Source organism: Sprattus sprattus (assembly GCF_963457725.1).
Source record: "Sprattus sprattus genome assembly, chromosome: 18".
Taxonomy (NCBI): Eukaryota; Metazoa; Chordata; class Actinopteri; order Clupeiformes; family Clupeidae; genus Sprattus; species Sprattus sprattus.
Genome location: NC_137916.1, coordinates 29,408,928 through 29,419,848, shown reverse-complemented (window position 1 = coordinate 29,419,848; position 10,921 = coordinate 29,408,928). Strand labels below are relative to the sequence as shown.

Sequence of the window (10,921 nt, the reverse complement as noted above, 5' to 3'; positions counted from 1 at the left end):
AGGTTTGAACCAGTGACCTTGGTGGTGTGGAGCGTGGACACTACCACTGCACCACCAGCGCTCCATTCCAAAGCTGCACGCTGGACACATATGTACCTCCTGTCTGCGTATTTATCTCCTGTCTGTGTCTATCTCCTGTCCTGTCTGTGTCTATCTCCTGTCTGTGTCTATCTCCTGTCTGTCCAAAATGACGCCTTTGTCCTGACATCAGCTTCATAGTCAAAATCCCACAAAGTCAATCAGGGGCTGGGGGGTTCAGTGCCTGGATTTGTAATGCAACTGGCTTTATCTGTTCAGGTTCAAAGCGAAGGCTTTCTCAGTGAGCTTCACCTGTGAGTGAGTGTGTGTGTGTGTGTGTGTGTCTGTCCAAGGCAGTGTTTTTTTTCCGTAATATTCAGGTTTGTGTTACAATAATGGAGTTAGCCTTGAATAAATGTTGGTGCCATAGTGGAGAGGGTCGCCTTGTGTTTACCAGGCGGGGACTTTGAACCCTCAGAGACAACAGTCCCATGGATCTCAAGGCCTTAGTCTTAACCCCACATCCATCCTGGTATATACTTTTGATGGACATGCTAAGCTGATCTTGAACATGTTTTAGATTGGTAAATTGTCATATAAAGATGCTGTATTGAACGTGAACTGGGTCTGAAGATGTATATGTGACACGTTTGTGACATTTGTTCATTGGGTTTTAAGACCAACGCCTTATCCCAACATCCATGAAATCTACTGCTACTCAGCCTGCTAATATGATTTCACACAGCTAGTGATAGGCCTTTATTGCTGAGAGGATGTGGTTCAAGTTAATTAATTATATTTAATTATAAACAGCAATCTTTCACCAGGGGTGGGGTTCGAACCCACGTTGACAAACATTGGAGCTTAAGTCCAACACCTTAACCACTCGGCCATCCTGGTACTGAAAGCACATGGTGATTAACCATTTATTTTTTACCTGGAGAGGTTAAACGTTTGGCCATGGAATCTGTGCAGGTTTCTACCCAACATTTTACAAATGAGGGCCCTAGACTCTAGTCTCCACTGTGGGATGCTGCTGTGCTCTCTCCACTTGATCTATCCACGCACACACACACACACACACACACACACACAAACACACACACACACACACAGACACACAGACACACAAGTGTTCTTGATTGAGTGGTCTGAGTCAGCCTGGACTAGGCCGCCCTCTGCTGGTCACAGTGATCATGCGGGCAAAGGCATGTTTTCCGTAGCCACAGCATAGCGATCATTTTCGAAACAAAAGATGATTAAGACCTACTAAAGAGCAGTATGGGGCAGGAGATACTGAGTGGATTAGCTACCCTGTCCAATTGAAAGCATCCAGGCCAGGGAGTTGAACATTTCTGAAATTATTGATAATTTTGCTCAACGCAAGGCTTGTAGGATGCCATTCTAAACGTCATGCACCTAATGGTACTTGAAATGTATTTTTCCCTTCAATGTCGTAAAAAGAATAAGTTACTTTGCGCATAGGCCTACGAGATATTGTTGGAGGAAGCTTGTTTTGTAATTGATTGCAGCAGATTCACCCCAGGGTTCCCCATGGTGAAGTTTGCACTCGGGCCCGCCACGTCATTGTTACGCCGCTGGTGTTGAGGGCTGAGGTCAGCGGGGTGTTTAGGTAGAGACCAGGGGGTGTTTAGGTAGAGGTCAGCGGGGTGTTTAGGTAGAGACCAGGGGGGTGTTTAGGTAGAGACCAGCGGGGTGTTAAGATCAGCGTGGTGTTTAGATCAGCGGGGTGTTAGACCAGGGGTGTTTAGGTCAGCGGGGTGTTTAGGTAGAGACTAGTGGGGTGTTTAGGTAGAGACCAGCGGGGTGTTTAGACCAGCGGGTTGTTTAGGTAGAGGTCAGTGGGGTGTTTAGGTAGAGGTCAGTGGGGTGTTTAGATCAGCGGGGTGTTTAGATCAGCGGGGTGTTTAGACCAGCGGGGTGTTTAGACCAGCGGGGTGTTTAGGTCAGTGGGGTGTTTAGGTCAGTGGGGTGTTTAGGTAGAGGTCAGCGGGGTGTTTAGACCAGGGGGGTGTTTAGATCAGCGGGGTGTTTAGATCAGCGGGGTGTTTAGATCAGCGGGGTGTTTAGACCAGCGGGGTGTTTAGGTAGAGGTCAGTGGGGTGTTTAGGTAGAGGTCAGCGGGGTGTTTAGATCAGCGGGGTGTTTAGATCAGCGGGGTGTTTAGATCAGCGGGGTGTTTAGGTAGAGGTCAGCGGGGTGTTTAGATCAGCGGGGTGTTTAGGTAGAGACTAGTGGGGTGTTTAGATCAGCGGGGTGTTTAGATCAGCGGGGTGTTTAGATCAGCGGGGTGTTTAGATCATCGGGGTGTTTAGTTCAGCGGGGTGTTTAGATCAGCGGGGTGTTTAGATCAGCGGGGTGTTTAGATCAGCGGGGTGTTAGACCAGCGGGGTGTTTAGATCAGCGGGGTGTTTAGACCAGCGGGGTGTTTAGATCAGCGGGGTGTTTAGACCAGGGGGGTGTTTAGGTATAGATCAGCGGGGTTGAGAGATGTGGCTATTGTGAGGCCCCTTAACCATAAGCACTAGCATAACTTAACATCTTGTAAAGTGAATGACTAACACCAATTTACTTTGTTATCAGTCAATGTGTATTTATTGTATTTGTTGTATTGTATATTGTGTCCCAGATGTAGATGGTAGACATGGGTTCAGTATTTTTAGTTTGATTTCGTTCTGTGTGTTTATGTGTATTTGTTATCTCTATAAGAGAGAATTATAGATGGACAAAAAAAGAATTACAGTTTAGAGAGATGGAAATAAACAAGTGAAAAAGGGGAGAGAGATAGAGAAAGAAAGAAAGAAAGAGGGAGAGAGAGAGAGATAATAGAAAAGATAAGAGGAAAGAAATAATGACCAGAGAGAGAGAGACAGAGTGTGTGATGGGGAAACAGCTGAAGAAAAATGGAGACCCCTTTTCAGACCTACAGTACATGGCAATGAGGATTATTAACATTGTGGGACTTTTTTTTGGCAACCTCGAGCATTGGAAAAACTCCAAAACTTAAAGTGATGTGTTGCTGTCTGATTTTGCTCGTGCAGAACATGCAGAAGGACACCATTAAGTCCTTCAGAGAGAACAAGCACAACCTGCTGATCTCCACCAGCGTGGCCGAGGAAGGACTCGACATCCCAGAGTGCAACATGGTGGTCCGCTACGGGCTGCTGACCAATGAGATCTCCCAGCAGCAGGCCCGGGGCAGAGCGCGGGCTGAGAACAGCGTGTACTCGGTGGTGGCCGCCCAGGGGAGCCGGGAGATCCGCAGGGAGAAGGTCAACGAGATCCTGGAGGAGCTGACCAGTAAAGCCGTAGCAAAGGTGCAGCTCATGGAGAGGGCGGAGAATCAGACGTATCGGCGCAAGGTCAGTCCTCCGCCATCCCAGAGTTCTGTTGGAGGAGTCTTACTTGACCCTCCTATTATGTTCACATTTTACTCACATCTACCACTTTGGGGTCAGCAATTTAAACCTACATTTTTACCCAAGTTTATGTGTCAGGTACTTTAGGTTTGTTTTTTGACTACCTAAATAGCTCTTAAACATAAAACAATACCCTCACCCATCCATGGCTGGAGGAGGGTGTGTGGCAGTCAAGCCAGGTTTAGGGGGGGAGGAAGTGAGGTATAGTGCAAATGTTCAATGGCTAGAGGAGGGTGTGTGGCAGTCAAGCCAAGGTAGGGGTGTGGGGGGGGGGGGGGGGGAGAAGTGAGTATAGTGCAAATGTTCAGTTGGTTGGGGGGGGGGGGGGGGGGTAACAGTCAAAGGGGGAGGTGTGTGAAGGGGTGGGGGGGCTAACCCCTGTGGAGCAGATAATATTTTATACAATTAAAACTGCTTGGGGTCAAATTGACCCCTAACAACACCTATGCGTAAGGCATGTGTACAGGACAATCGTAAACATATCATCATGTTAATTTTGTGTTTCCCTAGTTGTCCCCATTAAATTAGGAAAAGTCATTAAATATGAAGCAAAACTAATTATGTCAATCATTTATTTAGAGAATTAGCTGAGCCGCATTATTCAGCTTTTCTCCCTTTTGTGTATTAGATAGCGGAGCTCCAACAGACTGCTGTGGTCACCCGTATGTGTGTGTGTGTGTGTGTGTGTGTGTGTGTGTGTGTGTGTGTGTGTGTGTGTGTGTGTGTGCTAGATAGCGGCGCTCCAACAGACTGCTGTGGTGACCCGTATGATGGAGGACAAGATGAAGGACAAAGCCAGGAATCGCTTTGCCGCCACCGATGTGCAGCTCAGCTGTCGAGGGTGTTTCACTCCCGTCGCCCACGGAAGCGACATCAAAGTCATCGAGAACTCACATCACGTCATCGTGAACCCCGACTTTAAGTGAGTACACGGGAGTCTTTCCGACGAGGTGTTTGTATTACTTCAATAACATTCCAGTCTTTGATGATGTATTTGTTAATATGTAATTTCAATGTATAATTTATGTAGGTGTGTTCAATTTGTGCGATTTTGTGTTTTACGTGTGTGTGTGTGTGTGTGTGTATGTGTGTGTGTTTGTGTCAGGATGTACTTCACAACTGGAGGACAAGTAAACTTGGGAAGACATTTTGAAGACTGGGAGCCCGGACGAACGATCACCTGTGCTAAATGTAGAAAGGTGCGTGCGTGCGTGTGTGTGTGTGTGTGCCTGGCTATTCATTTAAAAAATGCCTAGGTTACATTTCCTATGCTAATTATCACTTCCCTGCCCTGTCTGCTGCTCCACTGTGATGTGTTAGCGTAGCCCCTTCAGTGAGGCCTGGGCCCTGCCCTCTCTCTGGGTTAGCGTAGCCCCTTCAGTGAGGCCTGGGCCCTGCCTCTCTCTGGGTTAGCGTATCCCCTTCAGTGAGGCCTGGGCCCTGCCTCTCTCTGGGCTAGTGTGATGTGTTAGCGTAGCCCCTTCAGTGAGGCCTGGGCCCTGCCCTCTCTGTGGGCTAGTGTGATGTGTTAGCGTAGCACCTTCAGTGAGGCCTGGGCCCTGGCCTCTCTCTGGGCTACTGTGATGTGTTAGCGTAGCCCCTTCAGTGAGGCCTGGGCCCTGCCTCTCTCTGGGTTAGCGTATCCCCTTCAGTGAGGCCTTGGTCCTGCCTCTCTCTGGGCTAGTGTGATGTGTTAGCGTAGCCCCTTCAGTGAGGCCTGGGCCCTGCCCTCTCTGTGGGCTAGTGTGATGTGTTAGCGTAGCACCTTCAGTGAGGCCTGGGCCCTGGCCTCTCTCTGGGCTACTGTGATGTGTTAGCGTAGCCCCTTCAGTGAGGCCTGGGCCCTGCCTCTCTCTGGGTTAGCGTATCCCCTTCAGTGAGGCCTTGGTCCTGCCTCTCTCTGGGTTAGCGTATCCCCTTCAGTGAGGCCTTGGTCCTGCCTCTCTCTGGGCTAGTGTGATGTGTTAGCGTAGCCCCTTCAGTGAGGCCTGGGCCCTGCCTCTCTCTGGGCTAGTGTGATGTGTTAGCGTAGCCCCTTCAGTGAGGCCTGTCTCTTAGTCCCTTTGGAAGTCCTCACAATACAGACGGGAACCATTTTCCTTTTTATAGTAACTCTATAGAGGGAATGTTTAGAGAGAAATTCTACATTGACGCACTCTAGTCATACAGCCCCTACCCCATTCCCAATCGCTCAGTCAGCTTGTGTGTGTAGATACAGGTGTGTGTATATGAGCTTGTGGAGCCTTGTGTGTCGTATGCTTTCCTCACATCTATTTCACAGCCCTTCAATATACAGTAAAATCTTCCTTTTGTGTCCTTCAGGACTGGGGTATGGAGATCAAGTTTAAGAAAGTGGTTATTCTTCCCTGTATCAATATTAAGAGCTTCTCTATCAAGACTCCGCGAGACACCATCACTCCCAAGCAGTGGAAGGACGTGCCTTTCCCAGTAGAAGAGTTCGACTTTCTCAAGTATGCCGATTCCGTGGGTCTCGGCTTCGGCCTTGACCTTGACTGAACCAGATACTGCTCTAACTCCACGGCTGCATGGTGGATGCATGGTGGATGAATGGTGGACGCATGCGCCATGGTCAAATGTATGATATAGAAAATGATGAAATGCTGAAAATGAAATAGTCTTTCCTGAGACCCAGCATCTTATTCTCGCACAGTCCAACCTCTTTTGAGTTGCTATTATGAAAACAACCACAGGGGGCATTCAGAGCACAGTTGGTATTTTAACATATTTGGACTAACGGAGGCAATCGCTCTGGACTCCAGTCCACTATCATATGTAAATAGGTATTCATGTGATTGTAATTATGGTCTTTTGAGGGCTGCATTTGGCACCGTAACCACTAGGTGTCGATGTTGTGCAATATTTTTCGTCAAATTGTCTTTTCAGAAGTTTCCTGTTCAACCAGGACTTCAACGAATCAGGTTATTTAGACTACTAAATGAGGATATATTAAAGATCCCTAAAGACTGTGAACCTTAGTCTTTCTAAAGTAAATATCTTAAGTTAAAGTTACAAAGCAGTAATTGACCCATTTGTGTTCCACTCAAAATTGAGATGACATTATTTGTATATAGGTTGCTGTATGGATTTTCTATGAATTTTACTGGTTTGCATCTGCTGTCATTATTAAGTTATCAATCATGTCTATACTTTTAAAAATTATACTGAAAAAATACCATGCAGTTAGTTTAACAACTACAACATTAATCAAGAAGTGATGCATCACTGTGTGACATTATCATCTCTGAAAGTGATTGACTGATGTATGAAATCTCCTCTCTTAGAAAACCAAGTGAATAAAGTTTGACCTATGGCTTTGGTGAGCCACAAAGATCACTGCTTGTAGTCTCTTTGGTCTAAAGACCTCTGCCTGCTCACCTGCCAAAGCTTCCTGGTGTTCGAGTGGCTTGAACTGAAACTGATTTATAAAATGATGAACATCGTTTGTGTATCAAAACTCCCAGGATGAGTCACTTGAAGATGTAAGCAAACAGATCAACAAAAGTACCAGACATTTTGATAATATTACATCCCATACAGGAGCGTACAACGCTCCTCCGGGGAGTTTTGGTTGGCACCCCATTAGTGTGTGTGTGTGTGTGTGTGTGTGTGTGTGTGTGTGTGTGTGTGTGCCACTTCTGTTCCGCTCTCATACCACCATCATCTTTAGTTTAACTGGCCGTGGATATTGAGAAAATATCATTTTTAGCAGTTCCTGGAATTCCTAACTCATATGCTTGGCATAGTCTATATAAAATATCAGCCGCTAAATAAAAGTAGTTCAATTAAATCAAATTCTATTTATATAGTGCCATAACAATACCATTGTCTCTAGGCGCTTTACAGAGCCCAGGGCCTAAACCTAAATGTGTGTGTGTGTGTCTGTGGCATATGTGTGTGTGTGTGTGTGTGTAAGGAGGTAAGTGGTGGAGAAAGAAGAGCTAGAGTAAATCCAATCAGAACAGCACAAGGTGTCTCAAAAAACCTGCAACAGACTGCTGTGGTTACCAGTGTGTGTGTGTATGTGTGTGTGTGTTAGATAGCGGCGCTCCAACAGACTGCTGTGGTTACCCGTATGATGGAGGAAAAGATGAAGACTCCGCCACACACACACTCACACACACACACACACACACACACACACACACACACATACACACACACAGGGTTATTTTAATCTGGCCATCAATATTAAGTGTAAGTGTTCTATAACAGACAGTTAACCCCACCCAGGCCTGGGACCCTTTAAGTAAGACTCCTCCAACAGAACTCTCGGATGGCTGTAGACAACACATGTTGTCCTGTGAAGGTGGGCCTTAACGGATCCCGGGTACAGCATGCGACACATGTTGAGGCTAGCGCCAACCGGTTGTGCACCGTTATTGTATCCTGCTGACTACCCTAACTGAAATTTGCATGCACCATGTCAGCCAAACATAAATAAACATTACTCCTGAAAACTAAACAAATACATTTCCATACACCGTGCTGGGCAGCCTCTCCCTCTCGTTTTATATTATATTATGGTGAAACTGCTGCTGATAAAGTAGCCATATTACCTACTGTTCATTGTTAAGCTTAATTTATCCTCGTTGGCGGTAAAGCGATGCCTGGCTTTGTTCCAAGGCCTTGGGGGTTAACGGTCTGTTATGCAACACTTACATTTATTATTGTTGGCCTGATTAAAATAACCCTGTGTGTGTGTGTGTGTGTGTGTGTGTGTGTGTATATGTGTGTTGTGTGTGTGTGTGTGTGTGGGTGTGTGTGTGTGTGTATATGTGTGTTGTGTGTGTGTGTGTGTGTGTGTGTGTGTGTGTGTGTGTGTGTGTGTGTGTGTGTGTGTGTGTGTGTGTGTGTGTGTGTGTGTGTAAGTGTAAGGAGGTAAGTGGTAGAAAAAGAGTAGATAGTAGTAAATCCAATCAGAACAGCACGAGATCTCTCAAAAAGATCAAAGCTTAACAATGAACAGCAGGTAATATGGCCACTTTATCAGCAGCAGTTCTACCATAATATAATATAAAACGAGAGGGATAGGCTGCCCAGCACGGTGTATTGCAAATAGTTTGTTTAGTTTTGAGGAGTTATGTTTATTTATAGTTGGCTGACATGGTGCATGGAAATTTTAGTTAGGATAGTAAATGTGGCAGAATACAATAAGAGTGCACAACTGACATAGCTTGCATAGCTTACTCTGGCGTGAATGGAAGGCTTTTTAAAGACCTGAACAATTTGAAGACGGTCAGAAGGGGAAGACCTAAAACAGGATAGGGCACAGCCTTTGATGCCAACATGATGTTCAAGTCTCTGTTGCAAAATATGATCTATACTATAGTGTCGAAAGCAGCCCTAAGGTCTAGAAGAGCCAGTATTGAAATGCACCCATGATCAGATGCGACTCGAAGGTCATTCAGAACATGGACTAGGAGCCTTTCAGGGCTGTGATGAGCTCTAAAGCAAGATTGATGTCTTCTTGGATATTTCTATATCTTGGAGATATTCTTGTTTTTTTTTATGCAGAAAGGACTTAAGTTGCTTTGCTATTACTTTCTCAGGTTGGGAGGTCGGATATAGGCCTATAGTAAACCAGATTATCAGGATCAAGGTTAGGTGTTTTGAGAGATGGTTTGATCACTGCTGTTTTGAAGGATTGTGGAACCTATCCTGAAATCAGTGAATTGTTCATTACTTTAAGTAATGTCTCATTTAATAAGGGGTAGTGCGTGTTTCAGTAGTTTTTTAGGAAAAGGGTTTAGTAGGCACGTTGATGATTTAGATGAGATCAGGGAATTGAGTGCAGGGAGGTCATTGGCTATACCTTGGGTTGTTTTTATTGTTGTTTTTATTGTTTTCAATCAATGAAGAATAGTAAGGTGGGCCTTAACGGATCCAGGGTACAGCATGCGACACATGTTGAGGCTAGCGCCAACCGGTTGTGCACCGTTATTGTTTCCTGCCATTCTGCTGACTACCCTAACTGAAATTTGCATGCACCATGTCAGCCAACCATCAGTGAATTGTTCATTACTTTAAGTAATGTCTCATTTAATAAGGGGTAGTGCGTGTTTCAGTAGTTTTTTAGGAAAAGGGTTTAGTAGGCACGTTGATGATTTAGATGAGATCAGGGAATTGAGTGCAGGGAGGTCATTGGCTATACCTTGGGTTGTTTTTATTGTTGTTTTTATTGTTTTCAATCAATGAAGAATAGTAAGCTGATTTTGCATCAGACAGTGCTATTATATAGCTTACAAGGCTATTCTTCAATGCCAGATGAAATACCTCAAGTTTGGTGGAGTACTATTTTTCTAGTTTCCAAATAATTTGTCTACCAAATTAAAAAAAAAAGTCTACCAGTGTTGCGCCACTTGTGACATACGTGGAAAGTGACACACCGGAATAAGGCCTGAGGCAAGTGCGGCTGGTAGTTTCGACATTATTTTGTAGTCTTGCCAGATTAGGGTTAATGTGGCGTAGAGTTTTACTATCGGTGATGTTCCTGTTTCATATTTACGAGGGGAAATGCAGAATACAATGTAACACAGCGGGGTAGGCAACCGTTCTTTTGACCCTCTCCACCGACAAGCACCATGTTCCCTTTTTTTTTTTTTTTTATAATTTAAATTTATATTTTTATTTGTATTCCAGTGTAGTTACAAACAATTGAAGCCGTTCAGACAACACCCACCCTAGTACAGTGTGAAAAAAGAAAAGAAAAAAAAACAAACAAACAAAAAAAATAAAAAAAACAGACAGACAGACCAAAAGACACAACAAAAGACAGACAAGTGGACAGGCAAGCACCATGTTCCCTAATGCTACAGAAACTATTGAAGACCGATAATATACACCAACTTTAGTTCCGGTTCCGTAGCCGAGGTCGGTGCCTGATCAGCAGGCTGCACTCAGCCTCACAGTGCTATAATGCAAGGAAGAATGCAAAGTGCTGTGAAGAGCTTGGCACAGTAAAACCATTGATCCCCCTGGCCTCAAAGTAACAGCCTACCCACAGAGAAGACTGCAGTGCATAAATATTGTAATTTATTTACAATTAAATGTATCAATATAGTATAATATGCAAGACGCAAACATCCATACACTCGTGATTCGTCTTCCCTGTGTGATGATTCGGTGGTCACAACTGGAACACGGTTAAACCAACAACACTGACATTTAAAATGAACCCCAGTAGCTCCTTAAGACCGGTTTTGTGGGTAGGACGTAGGAGACTGTTTTCAGATCAAAGATAAACAAACATTTGTCAAGTGCAGCAGACATGCGATGCAAAATCAACCGCTGTAAAAGAAAACAAAAAACAGGCCTTCTAGGCGAAGTGTGCTGAAACCCTGACTTTGTTTTGAATGTATGCAAATATTTGGACAGAGTATGTAAATCGACTTAAGCAAACACTTCTCAAATTTGTTCAAATTAATATACAGGCAAATGTACAT

At 44.8% G+C, this 10,921-nt stretch overlaps 1 protein-coding gene across 1 annotated transcript in view; it reads left to right on the top strand.

Moving 5' to 3' along the window:
• Nucleotides 1–6,607, top strand: part of dhx58 (DEXH (Asp-Glu-X-His) box polypeptide 58) — a 14,545-nt gene extending 7,938 nt beyond the window's left edge. Inside the window, exons 9-12 of the mRNA XM_080856790.1 lie at nt 3,081–3,401; nt 4,190–4,380; nt 4,564–4,657; nt 5,781–6,607. Of these exons, the coding sequence (XP_080712916.1) occupies nt 3,081–3,401; nt 4,190–4,380; nt 4,564–4,657; nt 5,781–5,975 (801 nt within the window). The 3' untranslated portion in view covers nt 5,976–6,607. The remainder of the gene's footprint in view (nt 1–3,080; nt 3,402–4,189; nt 4,381–4,563; nt 4,658–5,780) is intronic.
• The last annotated feature ends 4,314 nt before the right edge of the window (nt 6,608–10,921 follow it).